This window comes from Thalassophryne amazonica, chromosome 2 (genome assembly GCF_902500255.1).
Source record: "Thalassophryne amazonica chromosome 2, fThaAma1.1, whole genome shotgun sequence".
Taxonomy (NCBI): domain Eukaryota; kingdom Metazoa; phylum Chordata; class Actinopteri; order Batrachoidiformes; family Batrachoididae; genus Thalassophryne; species Thalassophryne amazonica.
In genome coordinates this window covers 111,985,556-112,008,635 of record NC_047104.1, presented here as the reverse complement: position 1 = coordinate 112,008,635, position 23,080 = coordinate 111,985,556, and the positions used below count along the sequence as shown (strand labels likewise).

Sequence of the window (23,080 nt, the reverse complement as noted above, 5' to 3'; positions counted from 1 at the left end):
CCTTTTGTAAAGACTATCAAGATTATTTTGGAGGTCTAATATTTTAAAATAAAGCCTTCTAGTTCTAAGACCCAAAATCCTCTTAAGAGAAAGAGGGACTCATCGACAGGCAGACATACTACAGACTGTACCCGGGGGACAAAATGAACAAAATCAAGGACCTGCAGCTGGAGGCAGATGAAACTATGGTGTCATTTGATGTGACTTCGTTGTTCACCTGCATCCCCACCGCTGAGGCCATCTCAGCTGTGAGGCAGAGACTGCTGGAAGATGTGTCTCTACCTGAAAGGACCAAACTCTCACCAGACCACATCTGCCAACTCTTGGAGATCTGTCTTAAGACCACGTATTTCCTGTTTAGGGGGAATTACTACAGGCAGATCCATGGTTGTGCGATGGGGTCTCCGGTATCCCCCATTGTGGCCAATCTGTACATGGAGCGAGTGGAGAAGACAGCCTTGACGTCGTTCACGGGCATCTCTCCCAGTCACTGGTTCAGATATGTCGATGACACATGGGTTAAAATCAAGCAACAGGAGGTCGAGGACTTTACAGAACACATCAATTTGGTGGACTCCAATATCAAGTTCACACCAGAATGCCAGATGCCAGAAACAACCATTTAGCCTTCTTGGACTGTGATGTTATGATTGGAGAGAACAGGCAGCTCCAGACAGAGGTTTACAGAAAACCCACTCACACTGACCAATATCTGCTCTTTGGCTCAAACCACCCCCTTGAACACAAGCTCGGGGTGATCAGGACTCTTCAACACAGAGCCCTACAGGTGCCCACAACTGCAGAGGGAAGGGCTAAAGAGCAACAACTTGTACGGAAAGCCCTCACAGTATGTGGGTACCCACGTTGGTCCCTGGACAAAGTGCAGAAGTCCCAGAAAACAAAGAGACCAGATAGACAGGAGACGGAGACAAGAAGAAGAGGAGTGTCTCTCCCTTATTTAGCAGGAGTAGGGGAAAAACTACAGAGGATCTTCAGACAGCACAAAATCCCAGTTTACTTTAAACCAGTCAACACCTTGAGACAGAAATTAGTTCACCCTAAGGACAGGATCCCTAGTTACAAACAGAGCAATGCAGTGTATCATATCAGATGTCAGGAAAACTGTAATGAACACTACATAGGTGAGACGAAGCAACTTTTACACAAGAGGCTATACCAGCACCGCAGAGAGGTCGCCAGTGGACCTCAGTCTGCAGTTCATCTCCATTTGAAAGACACTAACCACACGTTTGAGGACAAGGAAGCTAAAATCTTAGCCAGAGAGAAGAAATGGTTTGAGAGAGGTGTCAAGGAAGCATTCTTTGTAAAACAGTTGAAACCCAGCCTTAACCGCAGAGGGGGTCTCAGACACGCTTTGCTTTGAGTGACAACTTATTAGCATCAAACCAAAGCTTAAATTTTTCCAGTTCTTTCTCCACTATGTCCAGAAGCTGTTCAAGATTTCACCGCTACAGAACACAGTTGTATCATCCGCAAAAAGGACACATCTCAGTGAACTCAACACCCAACTTATATCATTTATATAGATTATAAACAACAAAGGACCCAGCACTGAGCCCTGCGGCACCCCACATGTTACATCCCTGAGTTCAGAATTTGTATTATTGAATTGAACATACTGAAATCTGCCTTGTAAATAACTAGCTATCCATTCATATGCCAGACCTCTGATTCCATATTTCTGCAGTTTACTTAATAGTATTCCATGGTTAATTGTGTCAAATGCTTTCTGTAAATAAAAAAAAACACCTATTGTGTATTGTTTATTGTCAATTGCAGTTGCTATACTTTCCACAAAGTCCATCAAAGCATGTGATGTAGTTTGAGACCTTCTGAATCCATATTGTTCTTCACAAATGATGTTATGCTTCAGTAAATAATCATTTAATCTTTTAGCAAATATTTTTTCCAAACGTTTGGAAAATTGTGGCAGGAGTGATATAGGTCTATAATTAGAAAATGTGTGTTTGTCACCAGTTTTAAACAGAGGAATTACTTTGGCTATTTTCATTTGAGAAGGAAATTTACCAGTACTTAGTGACATATTGCAAATATAATTGAACGGTTTTACTATACAATCAATAACTTTTTTTAATAAATCTATATCCAAATTATTAAAATCAGTCGATTTCTTACTTTTTGAACCATGAACCAGATCAAGTATTTCCCTTTCATGGGTACCACCAATGAACATTGAAACAGATTTGTTAAACGTTGAATTATTTACCCAGAAGTTATTAGTTGATGAGTCAATTTTACTGGCAAGATTTTTACCCACATTAACGAAGTATTCATTAAAGTGTTCAGCAATAGACTCGTCGTTATCAATCGTGATGTAGTTGTTACTCTGAAAAAATGAAGGATAATCTCTAGTTACTCTATTCTTTTTTACTATTTCATTTAATATGTCCATGTGTTTTTGATGTTATTTCTATTTTTGACAAGTAACTCATTATAATATGTTTTTTTACTGAATCTCATGATATTGATTAACTTATTCTTATATGTTTTATACTTACTTTCAGCTTCCTTAGTTCGTAGTTTTATGAATTGTTTATATAGTACGTTTTTCTTTTTACATGCCCTCTGAAGTCCCTTAGTTATCCATGGTTTGTTGCTATATTGATTTCTATATATTTTGTCAACAAATGGACAGTGTTTATTATACAAACTAGAAAAAATGGAAATGAAAGCATCATATGACCTGTCAACATCATCAACAAAAACATCTGACCAATTCTGACTTGATAAATCCTCCCTTAAATTATCAATTGTTTCAGGTGTTACTTTTCTACTCATGAATTTGATATTGCTTCGATACATACAACAACCCTCCAATGCAAAGACTGAGAAAACTGGCAAGTGATCACTGATATCACTGACCAGTAGTCCCCCACTAAGATTACCGGATATAACGTTAGTTAAAATATTGTCAATGAGAGTTGTTTTATCCATAGTTATTCTGCTAGGATGAATGATGGTTGGAAACAGTCCTAAACAGTACAAGGTGTTTATAAATGAGGTAATTTGTGGATGATTGTGAGGGTTTAAAAAATCTATATTGAAATCTCCACAGACAAATAAATGCTTATTTCTGTTGATTTTGTTGTACATTCCTAAGATAATGTCTTCAAAGGTGTCAATATTTGTCCCAGGAGCTCTGTAAATGCAACTAACAACTATGTTTTTGGAGTTTATAGATGTAATTTCTATGGTAACACATTCCATGATGTTGTCCACTGTAAATGACATTTTGTTAATGAGTTTACAGTTATAATCTGACCTTACAAACAATGCAACGCCTCCGCCCCTTCTCGTCTGCCTATTAACCAGGAACAATTCATAACCATCAAGATATACCAGATCTTTATTATCCTCATTTAACCATGTTTCTGAAATTGCAATAACTGAAAAACGTTTTTTGGATGTTTTCAAACAATCATTAATAGTGGACAGATTACGAGAAAGACTTCTGCTGTTGAAATGTATAATTGAAAAATCTTCATCATTGATTTTAGAATTTTTGAATTGTTCTTCTGTAAAATATTTGCACTGTCTCACAATATTCTCACTGAAAAAGGTATCAGGATCATTTTCAGATTCGAAGGGGTGGTTAGCAGAGTTATTATAATTAAATGTATCTAGACAGAGCTCCTGGGCAGAAATACACGGATCATTATCCTTAGTCATTATGTCTCTCTTGTCTCCGGGTGTAGATGATGTGGATGAGTGGGTTGCTCCAGTCTGCATCATGGTGCTGTGATGTGTTTGAGTCCTCATACCTATTGTTCATATTTGTCCAGCTCCTCGATGTTCCTTATTGCCATAACCTTTGCTTGTTCTGGTGATCCGTTCAGTTTGATGAATATTTTACAGTTTGAAGTCCATGTGTGCTGGATTTTTCCCTGTTTCTTTAAGAAGCGTGCTTTCCTGGCGATGTCGGCATTCCGTTTGGTGAGATGTTCATTGATTAATACGTCTGTCCCTTTCAGTTTTCTTCCTTGTTTTAACAGTGCTGTTTTGTGTTTTCTGTTGATGAATCTCATGATGACGGTTCGTTTATCACCGTCATTTCTCCGGGGCAGAGGGTGGCACGCTTCAATGTTGTTTAAATCCATTTCTATACCTTTAGATAGGAGGAAATCAGCAACCTGTTTTTCCACAGAGCTACCCTCCTGTTCACTGGGCTCCCCTCCGCTCTCATCTGTTACCGCCCGTGCGTAGGACCGTGGTTTGATGTGAAGACCTGTGATGATGACGTCGTTAATTCTGGTGTACTGCTCCAATTCAGCCACTCTATTTTCCAGCTGCACCAGACGCCGGTCTTTCTCAGCGTTCTGGAGCCATAATGCCTTCACCTCCTCCACCAGATCCATGATTGATTTCTGTTGCTGCTTCACAACAGAAATCTCATCTGATAGAAAGTCCAGAGATTTTTTAATATCGTCACCTTCCTCCGCTGTCAGAACCTTCTTAGGCCCCATGGTCGGCTTATGGGCAGCTTGACGATCGCCGATGTTAACAGCCTGCGTTGTTTGTCACCGGGATGGATCTCCACTGCGCTGGTGCCACGCGGCGTCGGTGTTTCCGCGCTGATGGATCCGCGGTGGCTGCACGAGGCCTCGGGGAAGCGGCACTCGTGACGCGCGGCTTTAATGACGCAGTGCGCGGCCTCTGTGAATTCATCACGTTGGGCGGGCCTCAGACGTTGTTGCTGTCCAATCGCGGGACTAAGTTGCCGGTTGAGGTGGTATTCCCACTGTCCGGGTTGGCAAACACCGGTGTGGCAGATGGCAACTACAAACACCACCTCTGAAAACGCAGGTACAAACTTTTTGCGGCTCGCTCTGACGACACGCAGTTCTCTAGTGACGACACGCAGCTCTCTAGTGACGACACGCAGCTCTCTGACTGACTGACACGCAGCTCTCTGACTGACTGACACGCAGCTCTCTGACTGACTGACATGCTTGTTCATGGTAATGAGTCATTCACGTCATCAGGAGAGAGTCTTCAAGGGAGCCATCAGGGGAGGCTTCCGTCCTGTCATTAGGAGAGTGCTAACTAGAGCACAATAGGTGCTAATTAGAGCTATTGTTTAGTCACTAGCCTATAGCAGTCAGCCTCTCGGTAGGTGGGGTCTGGTTAGGTTAAAAAAACTCCAGCTTTTGTTGGCTTCTGGTTTATTCTTCTCTACAAGAGTCAAGACAGAAGTCAGACTACCAGAGCAAGAATTTTAGCTGAGGAAGCTTCTGTGATTTGAAGCAAAACGTCCTCACGTCAAGCAACCCAGTCCAGTCGAAGATTCAAGCTTCTCTACTATGGAAACCACCTGGACAACTGAGAGCCTACACAGAAACATTGCGACCAACTGTGGGCATGAGGCCCTGGCACTGGTACGTAAGCTGGAAAGGACTGCTAAAAAGATAGCTAACTTTAGAAACCACTTAAGATTTAACCTAAGATGCAAACAAAACAATGTTATTCCCAAATGCATGAAGCAAAAGGCACTAGAAGCAGGCCACACAGCAGAAAAGATCCAGCACAGTTACCTTAGGAGGATTTTGGGTCTTAGAATTAGAAGGCTTCATTTTAAAATATTAGACCTCCAAAATAATCTTGATAGTCTTTACACAAGGTTAGAAACCTTAGTGGGGGAAGAAGCCCATAATAAGATCACAAAGTTCATAGTTAAAATTCAAATGGCTGAGCATTTAAAAAGTAAGGAGAGGCAAATCAGGAAGTTTCACAACCTTTTAGTGCAGAGAAGGTGTACTTTCAGTGGGAGTAGTTTTAAAGATACACCCAGACAAATTAGTGACAACAGGGAAAATTGGGTCAAGAATCTGTCAAACAGGGTTCTTACACAGACAGAAAAGGATGTGCTCACCAAATGACTAAATTTCTCAGTGACCCCTAAACATATACCGACAGTAGATTACATCACTGCAGTAGAGTCAGCCATTAAACACAACAGTTTGTCAGAGTCAGAAGCTGGGGACCTCCGACTAAGAGTCATAGCAGCGCTTAACAGTGCTAAGCCTCCTCCGTCCAACATCACAGGAGAAGAACAGAAAGCTTTGGCAGCACTGCAGAAGGACCAAAGCATCCTTATCCTGCCAGCAGATAAAGGCAGATGCACGGTGGTTCTGAACACATCGGACTACGAGGCCAAGATCAACAACTTGCTCAATGACTCCAGTACATACGAACGTCTGAAGAGAGACCCCATGAGTGGCTATAAGAAGAAAATCATTAGCTGCCTCCAGATCTGAAAGCTCTCGTTCATTAGGACTTTCGCTTCCTCTGGAGTGCCATTTAATTTAATCCAGACTTTACAATTTCTGGTCCAGGTCGATTGTATTTTTTTTTCTGTTTTCAAAGAATTCTGGCTTGTCCTGCAATTTCTTCATTTTTCTTCGTCAGATGTTCATTTACGTACACCTCTGTTCCTCTCAACTTTTTTGTTTGCCTAAATAAATCATTCTTAAAACGCCTATTCGCAAACCAGACAATAATAACTGGTTTTGACTTAGTCTTTTCTTGAGACAGAATGACACTCTGCGTTATCAGTACAGTGGTCCCTTGCTATAACACGGTTCACCTTTCGCGGCCTTGCAGTTTCTCAGATTTTTTAGTCCAATTTTACATGCTTTTTTTTTTTTTTTTTTTTACAGCGCATTGTGTTCTGCATCCTCATCAAGTAGGCCGGTCACGTCACTGCAATGGGAGAGGACGCGCATTGTGTTCTGCGTGTCTGTTTATAAGAATCTTCTCGCCCAGAAGAAAAAAGAGCACCAACAACTACCCATAACTGTGTTCTTCACTTGGAAAAAGACACCTGCATCGAGGTGTGACTCAGTGGAAAAAGACGCGACAGCTGCGCGGTGCCAGGACGAAGAGGCGCGATCAGAGGAACTGTGAAATACTGGTCAGTCGCTTTTAATAATTTCTTACGTGTCCAACCTCGCAGGTTGAGCGTTAAAATTAAATTTTTTTTAGTTCTAAAAGCCATCATAATTATTTATAGGAAAACGTTCTATGAGAAAAGTTTGAGAAAAGTGTATAAAGTGTGTAGTGAGGGGTTTTACAGCCTTAAAACGTCTATAATAATTGTAAAAAAAAAAAATAACGCTGTCGACTTCGCAGATTTCGCCTATTGCGGGCTATTTTTAGAACGTAACTCCCGCGATAAACAAGGGACCACTGTATTATTAACGAGGATGTCCTTGGAGGAAAAAAACTGAATGACCTGTTGCTCCAGTGAGTGAGTTTCTTCCTGCGTGTCCTCTATGTCACCAGCACTGCTGCTCACAGCCACTGCCCTGGCATATGTCTGATGCTAAATGTTTAGTCCAGACACAATTACCTCATCCATCCTCAAGTGCTGATGTAATTCATCAACACGGTTTTCCAGTGATCTAATTTTAATGTCTTTCTCCTGTAAAATTCTTTTAGGATCCCGAACCTCCAATAACCCAAGCAGCTCAGTCTGTTTTTTTCACCACACTACTGAGTTGCTCCGACATGAAATTTAATGAGAGCTTGATCTCATTCAAGTCTTCGCTGCTAATGGCTTTTTTTTTGGCATGTTTGGAGAAAAAGAAGTTTTACCTTGAAGGCAACAGCTACAACATCCACCCGCGGGGGGCCCGTCTCCGATGTAAAGCCCAGGCCTGGTGGTCCAGCCGCCGCTGTCACTCTCCCGCGCCTCCGGTGCTCGTCAGCTCTGCCGCTGCTGCTGGAATGCTCCACCGTCGAAGCTCGTCAGCTCCAATGTCGAAACCCGTCAGCTCAGCCGCCGCTGCTGGAAAAACTCCACCGTCAGCACTCGTCAGCTCCGCCACCACCACTGGAAACTCTGCCGCTGCTGCTGGAAAGCTCCCCGTCAAAGCTCGTCAGTTCAGCCGCCGCTTGCAGGTAGCAACTACAATGTCCACCCGCGGGGAGCCCATCTCCGATGTAAAGCCCAGGCCTGGACTACCAGGCACTGGTCACTCTTCCGCGCCTCCAGTGCTCGTCAGCTCCGCCGCTGCTGCTGAAAAGCTCTGCTGTCGAGGCTCGTTAGCTCTGACGTCGAAACCCGTCAGCTCAGCCGCTGCTGGCAGAAAAACTCGGCCGTCGGCACTCGTCAGCTCCGCCACCACCACTGGAAACTCTGCCGCTGCTGTTGGAAAGCTCCCAGTCGAAGCTCGTCAGTTCAGCCGCCGCTTGCAGGAAGCAACTACAACGTCCACCCGCGGGGGGCCCGTCTCCGATGTAAAGCCCAGGCCTGGTGGTCCAGCCGCCGCTGTCACTCTCCCGTGCCTCCGGTGCTCGTCAGCTCCGCCACTGCTGCTGGAATGCTCTACCGTCGAAGTTCGTCAGCTCGAACGTCGAAACCCGTCAGCTCAGCCGCCGCTGCTGGAAAAACTCCACCGTCAGCACTCGTCAGCTCCACCACCACCACTGGAAACTCTGCCACTGCTGCTGGAAAGCTCCCCGTCAGAGCTCGTCAGTTCAGCCGCCGCTTGCAGGCAGCAACTACAATGTCCACCCGCGGGGAGCCCATCTCCGATGTAAAGCCCAGGCCTGGTAGTCACTCTTCCGCGCCTCCGGTGCTCGTCAGCTCCGCCGCTGCTGCTGAAAAGCTCTGCTGTCGAGGCTCGTTAGCTCTGACGTCGAAACCCGTCAGCTCAGCCGCTGCTGGCAGAAAAACTCGGCCGTCGGCATTCGTCAGCTCCGCCGCAACTACTGGAAACTCTGCTGCTGCTGGAAAGTTCCTGGTGCTCGTCAGCTCAGTCGCTGCTGGGCTGAATAGTCTGAAGTCTGTGGTTAATGAGCTGATAACGAGGCACAGTGGCTCAACGCCTTGCCCAAATTGTGCCTTGTGGAGGAAGAGCGGAGGTTCTGAATGCAGCACCACAGAGATTCCACAAATGGATTACACCTGTAGCGGACCGAGCCAGTCTCCCATCGGCCTGAACACCCACACCAAGGGCTGAAACTCACTAACCTGATGGATGACCTCTGCCGCTGAAACTCTGATCTGAGTTCTGACGGAGGAACTGGCACAAACTGTGGTGTCACAGGAATTTTTTCCAGCCACATGAGGAATTAAAGTATTTTCAGATGTTGTTTTCCAAACTCAGGAAGCTTTGTGTGGATTATTTTCCTTCAAGATAGTATGAAGATGAATTCCACTGAAACGAATGGATAAGAGTTTTTATTTACTCTGTGTGTGAATTTACTCCGCGTGATAGACAGCGGCTTTCAACCAGTCAATGGACAGCATTGACGGATGTATTTCGACTTATGAGTAAATTACATGAAAGCCTGTAAAAATCCATAAATTAGCCGCATCATGGTTAAGCCGCAGTGTTCAAAACATATGAAAAAAGTAGCGACTTATAGCCCAGAAATTTCGGAGCGTGTGCGTGAAAATCCCACATTGAGAGGTTGACATCACGCTGCTGTAAATGGGTTTTGGGTCATGGAGTATCAGAGATGTTATAGGATTACAAGTACAAGTTGAATACGGGATTGGGCCGATACCCAATACTGGTATCGGGGAAAACATTTCAAACACTCAATATTTACAAAATTAAAATTCATCACACCATTTCTGAAATGTATCTGAACCCATTACTGCATCAGTGCCTTTGGATCCCCTTATTATTATACCAATATCCTTTAAAATATCCTACTTGTTGCAGCAATCACACTGATGATGATCTGAAGAAGAGAAATCCTGGTCATGGCACCAATGCAGCTGGTACAGCCTGCACATTCTGGCTACATTGTGTTCAGGTGCATACTCAGACAGTCGACACTGGCACAGCTTGTATACTGGCAGTGAGATCAGAGAGCAAAAATGTGATCAGAAGTGAAATACTTCAACCATCATTTCTTACATCTGTTACACTGGTCCATAATTTTTTTTTTAATTAAAAAGTCTAACCCATCAATTCCTGAAAACAATTTTTATTTGGGAGGTGATGGTCTAGTGGTTAAGTGTTGGGTTTCAGACAAGAGGATCCCCGGTTCAAAACCCAGCCAGACTGGAAAATCCCTAACGGCCCTTGAGCAACATCTTTAATCTCCTAGTTGCTCCCAGTGTGTAAGTGAGCGCCTTGCATGGCAGCACCCTGACATTAGTGTATGAGTGTGTCTGTGTGAATGGGTGAATGTGAGGCATAATTGTGAAGCACTTTGAGCTTCTGATGCAGATGGAAAAGCTCTATATGAATGCAGTCCATTTATTTATAAACTTTGATTTATTTGATTTTTTTTTTTTTTTTTTAACCGACCAACCATTCAAACCATGGTTTTGTTGTTGTTTTTGACTGAGCCTGGCCCTCGAGTCCCAGAAAAATCTGCAAACCAATAAATCCCATAGCTATGGCCTTATGGGTACATCTGCGGAAACAGGCCACAGTCTTAGCTTGAAAAATTTCCCTTCCTGGCACATAGACTACACTGTCACCATAGTGGATTTCCTACACTAATTTCTCTGCTAAGATAGTGGACTCCACAGCCACATTAATAGTAGGCCCTGCAGGTCCTCCAATCACTTGCTCCATGGCCTGCTGCAGAGATTTAATGTTACCCTCCCTATAGAACTCTATCTATGTTCATAGTTAAGATGGCGGCACCTTCCCCAGTAGGGTTTGTTTATTGTTTATTTATTTTGATCCCCATTAGCTGCAGCTAAGCTGCAGCTAAGCTGCAGCTATACTTCCTGGGGTCCACACAAGTTATCAAACAATATACAGAAATCAAAAATGCATTCAAAAATATATAAAATGAGAAATAATAAAAAAGGGAAAAAATATAAAACAATCAAGTTCCAATCAAATCAATCATCACATCTCATCAATTCACATGCACAAAAAACCCATCTATAAATGATCAAAGGCCATACCCAGATTGCTTGTTATGTCCACAAATATCGTTTTAGAAATACCTTAAAAGAACATTCATTTGAAATGAGTTTGTGTTTTGGTAATGAATGTCTGGTAATGTCCTTCATACCCCTAAATATGACAGTTTTTTTTTTATGGCATTAGTCCTGGCTACAGGTAGCGTAAAGTTTCCCACCACAGCATGTCTGGTTATGTATGCATGATTTTCTGAACTGAAAGAGAAATTCCTGAAAAAAAATACACCGTAATTTAGTGACAATAATCTTTCTGGTAAAAATGATCAGTGAATATAAAATTCTATATTTAACTAACATCCAGTTTAATTTTTATGCATTGTAATAGTGTTTTTCCTTTAACTGCAGTTGAGTGCTATACGAGCAGCCTTATTCTGAATAATCTGTAATTTATTAAACATTTCCCCAGAGGCATTTGACCAAACTGTTGGCCAGTAGTCCAGGTATACTAATAATAATGCTTTAATAGCATATTTCAAAGTTGTACAATGTAAAAACCCCTGCCCTTTTTTTTTTTTACAAAAATATTATTTATATGTTTTTTCCATGATAATTTTGAGTCTACCATTACACCCAGCAGCTTAGTCTCATCTACTTGATTTATTGTCATATTATTAATTTTAATGTTTAATATGGGATTTTTCATAATAACACGACTGGAACCAATAATCATGCAGTTAGTCTTATTTAACACTAACTTATTGGACGTTACCCAGTCATCTACCTTGTGCTATTCCATATTTAAAACAGTCATTATGTGAGCATGTTGATGTATAAATGGTTGAATCATCAGCATACATTACTATACTAACTTTATCAAAGATATATGGTAAATCATTCATGAAATTTGTAAATTATAGTGGACCGAGGCAACTCCCTTGTGGCACTCCACATACTACACTCCTGGTGCCAGAAAAGCTGCCATTAAAAAAACACTGAGTCCTGTTAGATGGATAACTATACAACCCCTGGCAAAAATTATGGAATCACCAGCCTCGGAGGATGTTCATTCAGTTGTTTAATTTTGTAGAAAAAAAGCAGATCACAGACATGACACAAAACTAAAGTCATTTCAAATAGCAACTATCTGGTTTAAGAAACACTATAAGAAATCAGGAAAAAAAAATTGTGGCAGTCAGTAACGGTTACTTTTTTAGACCAAGCAGAGGGAAAAAAATATGGACTCACTCAATTCTGAGGAATAATTTCTACAAAATTAAACAACTGAATGAACATCCTCCGAGGCCAGTGATTCCATAATTATGGCCAGGGGTTGTAAAACCAAGTAAGAGCTGAAAGCTCAAAACCATAACCGGCAAGTTTTTCCAATAACAACTCATGGTCAGTGATATCAAAAGCAGCAGAGAAATCGAGAAACACAGTGCCAAATATATTCTTATTCTCAACCTCTCTGAGCCAATCATCAGACATCTGAGTCAACGCCGTGGTGGTGGAGTGACTTTCTATATGCATGCTGGAAGTCCGTGATTAAATTATTCGACAAAAAATAGTTTCTGATTTGCTCATATACAATAGACTGATTTTTTTCCTAACACAGATAGAATACTTATTGGTCGACTGTTTAAATTCAGAATGGAATTTTCTTATTTTTCCGTAGTGGAATAATTTTAGCCTGTTTCCACGCATGCGGACATGTATTGTAAGCAAAACTGAGGTTTATTATATGAGCAAGAACAGGAGCGATACAATCGGCTGCTAGTTTGAGAAGCCTACTGTCAAGACCATCAACACCTGGGGGCTTGTCTTTACAGGATTTCAAATATTCCTTTACCTTATTTATACTTCTTCAAATTTAAACCTGATGTTTTTGTTGTTCATAATTTTATTTATTATCAATAGAAGGATTTAACTTTACTCAGATTAGAAATTGTAGAAATTGCTTTACTGCGCTGCTGAGGAGAATTGGTAAAAATATGATCAGTACATGTTGATACTCTAACATCACTCTTAACATATATTCTTGTGGGTTTATTAATGACATGAGTAAATCCACATGCAGCAGAGACAGCAAACAGCTTATTTCTTAAATAGCAGTTTTTGGCAAACCAGTCAATGTTGAAATCACCCATAAGGTACGTATCATGACCCACATCAGTACAGGTGTCCAACATTTCAGATTGTATCTAAATATTCACAATTAGCTTTTCGTGGTCGGTAACAACAACCCAGCAAAATTGGCTTACGGTGAGGTAAATAAACTTGCAACCATAACACTTCAATATTAAATTTCATCATATCATTTCTGATTTGTAATGGTAAGTGATCTTGAATATAAAAAGCAACTCCACCACCAAATCTGTTTCTATCATTTCTGTAAATATTGTAGTCATCAGTATATACCTCCGTGTCATCAAAAGAAGAATCCAGATGAGTTTCTGAAATAGAAAGTACGTGTAGTTTGTATTTACGCAGCAGATTAGTTACCTCACCAATTTTGTTCCTCAGACTGTTAATGTTAATATGTGCAATTCTGAACCCCCTCTTCAGTAATCCATGTTGTGATGTGATTGCATCAGTCATAAAAATAACAAACGCCTTTTGTGTGACATTATAACCTTGAAGTTCCGCGATTACTTTGAAGAGCTGGAACGCGGACGGATGATAAGCTCATCGTGTCTGAGATGAGCAATATCACCTCTTTCCCGTGCAGCTTTCAGTTTTGGCATTAATTCTTTCCTTTTCAAACGTACAGCATCAGTATGATCCTCATTAATAAATATCTTTGTACCTTTGAGATTCTTTGCACTCTGTAAAACTGCAGCTTTGTCCTTGAAATGCAGGAATTTGACAGCAATAGGTCGCGGTGTGTCTCCAGAGATTCCTGTTTTACCTGTGCGATGTGCATGCTCCACCTCCATCTCCCTCTGTAACTGCAATTTCTGCTCAAAAATGTCCTTTGCTTTTACCTCTGAATCAGTCCAGGATTCACCAGGCGATTCAGGGATGCCATCGATGGCAATGTTATTTTGCCTAGATTGATTTCTAGGTAATCCTGCTTTTCAAGAATGACCTGTTGACTCTCCCTCATTTTAACCAATTCATTTTCAGTGATCTTGAGATGTTCAGACTGTTTGGCTTGATTGATTTGACGATCATCTACATCCTGTTATATGGCTGGGGGGGGCCTGGCTGCCGGTTTGTTTCTGTTTTTTGGTTTTCCTCCCAGGTGGCGTGCATTTGGGACTGAGTGGCTGTGTTGCTGAGGCTGTCAGGACCTCACCCTGATCACCTGCGACTCGTCAGGACTCACAGCTGTGGTGCATCTGGATGGAGTGGAACATGTTGGCATTTAAGACTGGAGTGCACAGTGTGTATTTGCCAGAGACTCGACCTTGTGACCAGACGGGTGAGATCGTCGTCTTGGGAGCCATCTCATCAACAGCGGATGCTGAGAACGTCCAGGTTTGATGCACAGTCTGTGAAAGAGGAGGGGGTGAGGTCTCACGCTCGTCAGCACACTTCCTGAGGTACGTTAGATTTTGTGACTAACAGTTATACAGTCAGTAAATGTGGTGTCCCTCACACCTTATTGTATTGAGCTGTTTGTTAGTCATGTATCAGCTTCCACTGCGGTGGAGTTTTGTGAACTGGATGTTCCATGCCTGCAGGTTGGGAAGCTGATCAGCAATCAAGCCAGGAAGTGTTTGCTGTTTGTACACCTTTAAGTGTTCTGTGTGTAGAGTGTGGACTCACATAATGGTTCCTTCTTTCACAGACTCGGTTGTTGCGGCCACCTGGGGGGTGTCGGCGGGGTCCTTGGGTCCGAAACAGCTTCTGGCTCCGGACCGTTAGCGCTGCTGGGAGCGCACCACGCCAGACCGCACCTTTCTGTTATTATATTTTCACTGTTATGTATTAAATTCAGTTAGCCTTTGTACCGTGCTCTGCTTATTTCATACTGGGTCCTTCAAACGCTGGTCGGTTCTCCGAGCTGCGTCCGACACATAACACATCCTTCTGAGAGGGTGAAGGGTGACCCCAGAAAGAGGGCCAGTTATCAATAAAACTAAAACCTTGCTGTCTACAAAACTGTGCCAGCCACCTAAGAGGAAGACTAAAGAGGAAAAACAGGAAGACTTTTATTTAAAAGCACATTTTTTTGAGAGACTGAGTCTTCAGTTTGGCCTCACAGTGTTATCCAAATTTTCTTACTTTTAATAAATTCTTCTCTGTTCCACTCCACCATAAACCTGTATAATAGCTGAGGTGTGCAACAGATATAAGTTGCCCATTCATCTGAGTCTCCCTAAGTAACCACCCATTTGAAACAAAGTCATTCCAACGGTAGCCAAGGATTCTCTGGAGAGACAGAGTACCAAAGTACCAGTTGTCACTTTAGGTCACTGGTTAGTGTTCATGTACAGAGTGCGTTTGGTATTCATGTTTGGGGAGCAGCTGCTTCAGCTATAAATGAACTACAGATTCTTTTGCTTTCATCTTTGTACCACATTAGTGTGAGGACGAAGGGGGGATATGGCCCAAGGTTGAGCAGTGTAGCAATTTTGAATCTTGTTCCAGTGCACTTGGAGACCTAGCTGTATTTGGGGATCACACAGCTTTCAGTGAACAGATGATTGGCTCCAAGATATAGTCAGTCATCTCAATCACTTATTTTTATTTTACCCATACGACTTTTGACATGAAGACCACAACATTTATCACTATAACTGCTAGAATACTCACCCACGGTTACTGGGCTCTTCCATAGGTACACTAAGCTAGTACCCTCATGGATACCCTTTTGCTTTCGGAACTGCCTTTACTGCTTTAATTCTTTGAGACATAAATTGAAAAAGATACTGGATGTGTTCCTTAGAGATTTTGGTCCATATTAACATGACAGCATTATGCAATTGCTGAACAGTTACATGATCACATATATATATGTTTATTCGTATATAATCTCCATGCATTCATGTCGATTCATCGTATTTTGATCCTACCATCTGATTGCTGATGGGCACAGCATCAGGAAGTCAGACTCAACAGATCTCAATGTTTTTCAAACTTCCCTTGTACAGTTTTGGTGAGCCCATGCCTAGTGCAGCCTCAGGTTACAGTTTTTAGCTGATAGGAGTGGGACCTGCTGTGGCTGTGATATGTAGCCCATTTTTTACATTGTTTGATGTGTTGCGTGTTCAGAAGTGTTTTTCACTTTGGTTATAATGAGTCATCATTTGTGTTACTGTTGCCTTGTTTTCGGCTTGAATCAGTCTGCCCGTTGTTCTCTCCCATTGTTTTGAAACAAGGTTCGGTCAGATCGGCACACAGAAATGATCACACAGACTGCATTTTGCTAGAACAAACAGGCGTATGTTTATTCCCCACAAAAGCAGTTACATCAAACACAAGTGGTTGCAGCGCATAAAATATGTCTTTCTCTCTTACCGTGACGCCTTTAAGGTGGAGAGCCAACACCTTCGGCAGAGTGCGCTTGTCAACCGGCTGGGCGTTCGTACGCAACCCGCAGCAGACTCTATCGGAGCATGGCTCTGCCCCCTCTTTTCTAGTGTGTGCGCGAAGGGAGGGTGAGTGGCCATCTCAAACTCCCAGGCGCACATAATTCCTTTAATCAACAGGCATCTGAAAGTTCAAAAACATAATGACCCCAGCTCTTCACTCCCAGTTCAGAATGACCCCAGCATGCTTCACTCCCAGTCGTTAGTGGCTACAAAAACAAATTCGTGCAATTAGTGTAATAATAACAAGTACATCATTAGGGTTACTTTAAGACAGGGGCAAAACAACATAATCTTTTCTCCACACACCCATCAACTATTTTTGCCAGGAAAACCACCATCTTCTGAAAGTCTTTATTTTATTTATCCATCCAACCATTTTCTATACCCACTTAATCCAATTAAGGGTCACAGGGGCTGGAGCATATCCCAACAATCATGGGGCGTAAGGCAGGGTGCACCCTAGACAGAATGCCAGTCTATCACAGGGTCACATATAGACAGACAAACAGATTTACACCCAAACGCACATCTGCTGACAATTTAAAGTTTCCAGTCCACCTTACCTGTGGGAGGAAGCCGGTGCACCCAGACGGAACCCAAACGCTGGGAGAACATACAAACTACATACAGAGTCCCCAGGTGGAACATGATCCTACAACCCACTTAGTGCTAACCACTAAGCTACTGTGCTGCCTTATTTTATTTATTTTGAACCATTCCATGTAGATATTAGAGATGGTTCTACATGAACATCCCCAGTAAATTGGCAGTTGTCCATCTGGGACCAATATCATGTCAGGTTCAAAGTCAGTAAAATCACCTTTTTTCCTTATTCTGATTGTTGATTGTTGACGTGATACTTGACCATCTCTATATACCTAAATGCACTGCATTTCGGCTATGTGATTGGTTGATGAGTAGGGTGGTCCTAAAATACAGACTTCAACTTTTTCAAGGTGCTTCTTCATTTTTTTGTTCCATTTGGTGAAATAATATATTGAGTAAAATTTCATAAGAATTGAAAAATATTAACCACTGCCGCTTGACCCCTGTTTTTGCACCAGGCGAGTAAAATTTTGAGTTCTTGAATGGATACAGCAATGGGAAGACAAAACACAGTTCAGCAGTTATTATAAGTACTGTTGGCACCATTTAGTCCTGCACTTGAGTCTATTCAGTATTCATGTAATTAAAATGGCATGTGCTACAAGAAAGAAGAAGGTAGTGTGGCTGATTGGCTTCCCCTCAGATGAACTACCTGGAAATCGGCTACCATCTTGGGCTGAAGTTCTTCAAAGATACTTCAAGCTGCACCGCGATGAGAAGCTTGAAATCAGGAGGGCAGCAACTCAAGTTGTTAGTGAGGTGTTAAGCATCTGGGAGAAAGCACGGATTCCAACTGCTGAAGAAAGAAACATTATTAAAAAGCTTGAGAGAAAAGTGGAACAGTATCGATCAATAGCTAGGGGAAAGACGAAGCAATCTGCATCTCATATAAAGAAAGAGGAGGAGTTCAAGGCAGATTTAAATGACTTGTTTGACATTGCTCATGTCCAAGCATTTCAGTTGATTAAGATACCAGAGGATCGCGAATTCCGTAAAGCACAACGGGAGCCAGGGCGACGTGGCTTTATGGTTGGTGTTGACAAAGTGCTGGAAGGAAGGGAAGAACGGGCTCTTCAGCAGGCTGTCAACTGCAAGGGAGCAGCATGACATGGCGATGAAGGCTGCACGAGAAGAGACTGTTGAACTGATGTCTTCAACAGAGAGCAATACTGATGTCATGGATTCTGAGGACAATGCGGCTCCACCTCCTCCAAAAAGGTCATGCCAGTGTGCACAGAACATTGTTACACCGGAGCTGACTGCAGCCTTGGACTGCACAAAAATAAGTGACCGATCAGCAGTTCATCTTCTGTCAGCAACAGCCTCTGCCCTGGGGCATGACCCATCAGAGTTGGCCATTAATCGGTCGTCGATCCGTAGACATAGGCGAACCCACAGGAAGGTGAATGCAGAGGAGATTCAGAAGAGTTATGCTAGCAGCACAAGCCTGGTAGTTCATTGGGATGGCAAACTGCTTCCTGGCGATGGGAATCAGAAAGTTGATCGTCTTCCTGTCATCATTACTGACCCAAGAGGAACTGCAAAGTTACTTGGTGTGCCAAAACTTCCTGCTGGTACTGGCCAAGCAACAGCCACTGCTGTTATGTAGTGTCTTGAGGACTGGCAGTTATCAGACAAGGTGGTTGGCATGAGCTTTGACACCACATCCAGTAATATTGGCTCAGCACTTGGTGCATGCACTCTGCTGCAACAAAAACTGGGACGCCCACTCTTCCAGTTTGCATGCCACCATCACATTCTAGAGCTAGTAGCAGAAGCGGCATTTGTCACATGCTTTGGCCCATCTTCTGGTCCAGATATAGCCATCTTCAAGAGGTTCAAGTCAAGCTGGAATCATATTGACCAAAGCAAGTTTACACCAATGACACCTGATGAACTGAGCTCAGTGAACTTGCTGAAGTGTTTTTCGGCAACAAGGAGCAGATTGTGTTGTTCTGCATCCAGAAGCTGGAATCTGCCCAACAACGAGATGACTACCGTGAACTTCTGGAGTTGACCATCATTCTTTTTGGTGACTGTCCTCCAAGGGCATTCAGGTTCATGCAGCCAGGTGCCCTTCATCATGCCAGGTGGATGGCACGTGTCATTTATGGGATCAAGATCTTTCTGTTTCGAGAGCAGTTTAAGTTATCTGCTAAAGAGCTCTCTGGCCTGAAACGCTTCACAGCTTTCACTGGAGCACTGTATGTCAAGGCCTGGTTCAGTGCTCCCTCTGCAGTCACTGCTCCAGCTGGGGATCTGTCATTCTTGAAGGGCATGGTCTCCTATCCTGATTCTGCCATTGCCAAGGCCACCAGCAAGAAGTTTGCCAGACATCTGCGGTACCTGAGCGAAGAGTTGGCCAGACTTGCTGTATTTGACAGCAGCATTGCACATGATGTGAAGCGTAAGATTGTGGCTGCTCTCAGGGAGGAAGGTGATGATGATCCTCAACCACGTGTTACAGTGGACCTAGAAGCAAAGGAAGCTATTGCTACCAAAACTGTGGCAGATTTTGTTACATCTGCCTCAAGTCGCATTTTTGAGGCATTCGAACTTAACATGGACTTCCTCGTCAAGTACCCATCAGAGTGGGAGGATGACCCATCATTCCAGTCGTCACAGCAGGTCCTGCATGGCATTGCTGCTGTCAGTGATTTTGCAGAGCGGGGAGTGGCGCTTATTCAGGATTACAACCAAATCCTGACAAAGGATGAACAGCAGCGGCAATACCTTCTGCAGGTTGTTGAGATGCATCGACGTCAGTTCCCAGAAGCAAAGAAAACTGTAACCAAATGACTGTTTGTTCCTATCAAATATGTTAACAGTGACACTTCATGTATTTTTATGTATCCTGTATGCTAATTTAAATAAAATAAGATTGTTCTTTCAATTTGTATTTCATATCTGAACAGGCACATTGTTATTGTTGGTTTGCACAGTATACTATAATAGTCTTAATTTTCACCCCGCGTGCGGCAGTGGTTAGAATTGTACTGAAGTAAAATTTTGCACAAAATATTTTCTTACCAAGATGAACAATTTTGTCAGGAAGCACCTTAAAAAAGTCACATTTTAATTTTTGTCATGCTGTAGAGGACCACCTTATTGATGAGATATTTGCTTAAATTGGCAATTGAACAGGCTTACCCAATGCAGTAACCGCTTCAGTACATTTACTTATATTTACAATATTCACAGTGCTTTTCTGTTTGTTTGTTTTTTTCCCATAGATTATTGTCAGGGTCATGATTTTTCATTTGTTTACACACTCCAACTCCATGTCATGGAGAACAAATGTGAATGCGTGGCGAACCTGGAGTTCCTGGAGACCTAGGCTGGACCTTTCTGCAGCTGGCACATCTTCTGGTCATGGTCCTCTCAACACATCCTGTGAAAAGTCATCTGTTTCAACTGAAAAGCCTCCTCACACACCTGTCATGGTGAAAGAGGTGCTTCATTACTTGGACATCCATCCAGGCCAGGTAAAGTTATTTGAGCAGATTGTTTCGTGTCTAAAGAACAGTAATCTGTATTCAAATTTAATTTTGTAATTACCACTTCGTCAAGGTAGAGTGAGCCTTCTGCAACAGTACACACTCTAAACTGACTGATACAGGTTTTGCTCTTGGCTTGTCAGACAGGAATACATGACATTGGTCTTCTTTTCACCAAGTAGTGTTCATTCGTACATTTTTATATCTCCCCCAACCAAAAGTTGGTTGAGGTGTGTATATAGAGGAGATGTCTTTTCCATCCTGTTGTCTGTTCATCAGTTATAAATGCTATGCCTCCTAAACTGGTTGGTGTATTTCGATGAAAGTTCAGAAAACATCAATACCCTATTGAAAAATATGGATGGATATCATTAGAGATAATTGCACTTTTATTTTATGCATCATATTATTTTTACTTTTTAAGTGCAAGTCCTAAGTCAGTTTGCAGAATTCAGTGAAACTAAACATAATTGTGGCACAACATATGAAAATATGCATGGAGGAAAATAATTACAATACAGTATGTTCATGGAGACAAAAAAAAAAAAAATACACAATATTTGTTAGAGGTGTGCAACTCTCCCTTAAAAACCATGTATCGAGATACATGGGCTATGACACAGTTCACAAACAGTATATTGCAAGGATTCGAATTGGTGCAGTTTGTTGCTCAAGAGCTGCCTGCCCGCAACTCAGACAGACTACAGAGGAGAAGAACGGAGGGTTACATGCACAAGCTCTTGCACAGACATAGACTGATGGAGGAGAACACACGCACAGAGTGAGAGGAACGTAGGTGAAACACAGCTCTCACCCACGCACGGAGTGTGTACGTGGGGCTGTTTCACTACCAATGTTCGGAACTTATTGATAGCCCCACGGCATTTAATATCAGGTTTCAGTACCCATCCCTTCCACACTGTAGATGATTGCGGGGGTGGGCTGGGGTTCACTTCAGTTTGCTGTTGTGTGTTTTTCTTTCTGTCATTGTACAGGGACAAGCCTCCTTCCTTGCGATGCCTCAGTTCAATTTATTTCATTTATATAGCGCCAAATCACAACAAAGCTGCCTCAAGGTGCTTCACATTAGTAATTTCTGAACAGGTGATGTGGTGGGTGAGAGGGGTCTGAGAGGATGGATCTAGATCGGTTGAGACAGTGGGAGGTAGCTATCTCCTCAAGATGGGGCAGCAGGGGGCAGCCACTGATTTTTTTTTTTTTTGGCGGTGTTTATCACTTGCTCAGAGCCTTTCTGTCTGTGGCTGTACTCCCGATGAATCACGCTGTGATGCAGTATGTCATCACACGTTCAATGGTGGCACGATAGAAGGCCACCAGCAATTTCTGCTCCAGTCTGCTCTTCTTCAGAAGTCTCAGGAAGTGCAGTCGCTGCTGGGCCTTCGTTATAACAGCTGTGGTGTTGGTTGATTAGGAGAGCTCTTCTTGGAAGCCTGAAAGGGGACACTCTCTCCACCGGATCTCCGTTGATGTTGAGAGGGGCACAATCCCCCCGGTTTCTCCTGTAGGCCTCCTTTGTCTTTGTGGTGTTCAGTAGCAGGTTGTTGGCCAGACAACATTCTGACAGGTGTTGGCCCTCCTCCCTGTAGGCTGTCTTTTATTGTCAATCACCGTTGTGTCATCTGCAAACCTGATGAAGGTGTTTGTGGAATGACGTAGGATGCAGTCATGAGTATACAGAGTGTACAAGAGTAGATTCAGCACACAACCCTGTGGTGAGCCTGTGCTGAGTGTGAGGGGGGAGGAAAGGTGAGGGCCACGTTTGCTGTGGTCTGTTTGAGAGGACGTGGGCCTGTCTTTCTTGTAGAATATATTACAAAAGCAGACTGCACTGTGCTGTGTCAGCTTCAGCCATGTTATCTTCTGGTCAGGCCAGTGCCCTGTGGTGTGCAGCTGTCAGACTTGTACGACATCATCAGTGTCTCAGACAGAGAGAAAAAGAACAGAATCAGTTGGCAGGAAAATCTGCACCTAAGGTATGCTGTGTTGCCTCGACACAGCTGCGGGCATAAACATGTTTACAGTGAGTAAAATAATTATTGAACACGTCACCATTTTTCTCAGTAAATAATTCTCTAAAGGTGCTATTGACATGTAATTTTCACCAGATGTCGTTAACAACCGAAGTAAAGTAAGTCCCTTCAGCTGCTACCTTGTTTTCACTTGGGGTCGCCACAGCATGTTGATATGGCACAAGTTTTACATCGGATGCCCTTCCTGATACAACTCCACATTACATGCAGAAATGTAGCAGGGGTGGAGTTTGAACCGGGAATGTTCTGCAATAAATCCAAGCACACTAACCACTTGGCAACCACCCTGGTAATGACCCAAGTAATACACGCATACAGTGAGGCAAATTCATATTTGATATACTGTCAACTTTGCAAGTTTTGCCACCTACAAAGAATGGAGAGGCCTGTAATTTTTATCGTAGGTACACTTCAACTGTATATGAATAATATGGCAAATGAATCCATTTTGCTTCATCTTGTATGAAGTGATAAATTTGATTTATACTCCAGTATAACTTATGT

The 23,080-nt window shown here is 42.7% G+C and overlaps 1 protein-coding gene across 1 annotated transcript in view; it reads left to right on the top strand.

Annotated features, from left to right (window-relative positions):
* The window catches only part of mettl15 (methyltransferase like 15), a 307,480-nt gene that overhangs the window by 18,737 nt on the left and 265,663 nt on the right, over positions 1-23,080 (top strand). The window contains exon 2 of the mRNA XM_034191877.1: positions 20,262-20,513. Within this exon, the coding sequence (XP_034047768.1) occupies positions 20,277-20,513 (237 nt within the window). The 5' untranslated portion in view covers positions 20,262-20,276. The remainder of the gene's footprint in view (positions 1-20,261; positions 20,514-23,080) is intronic.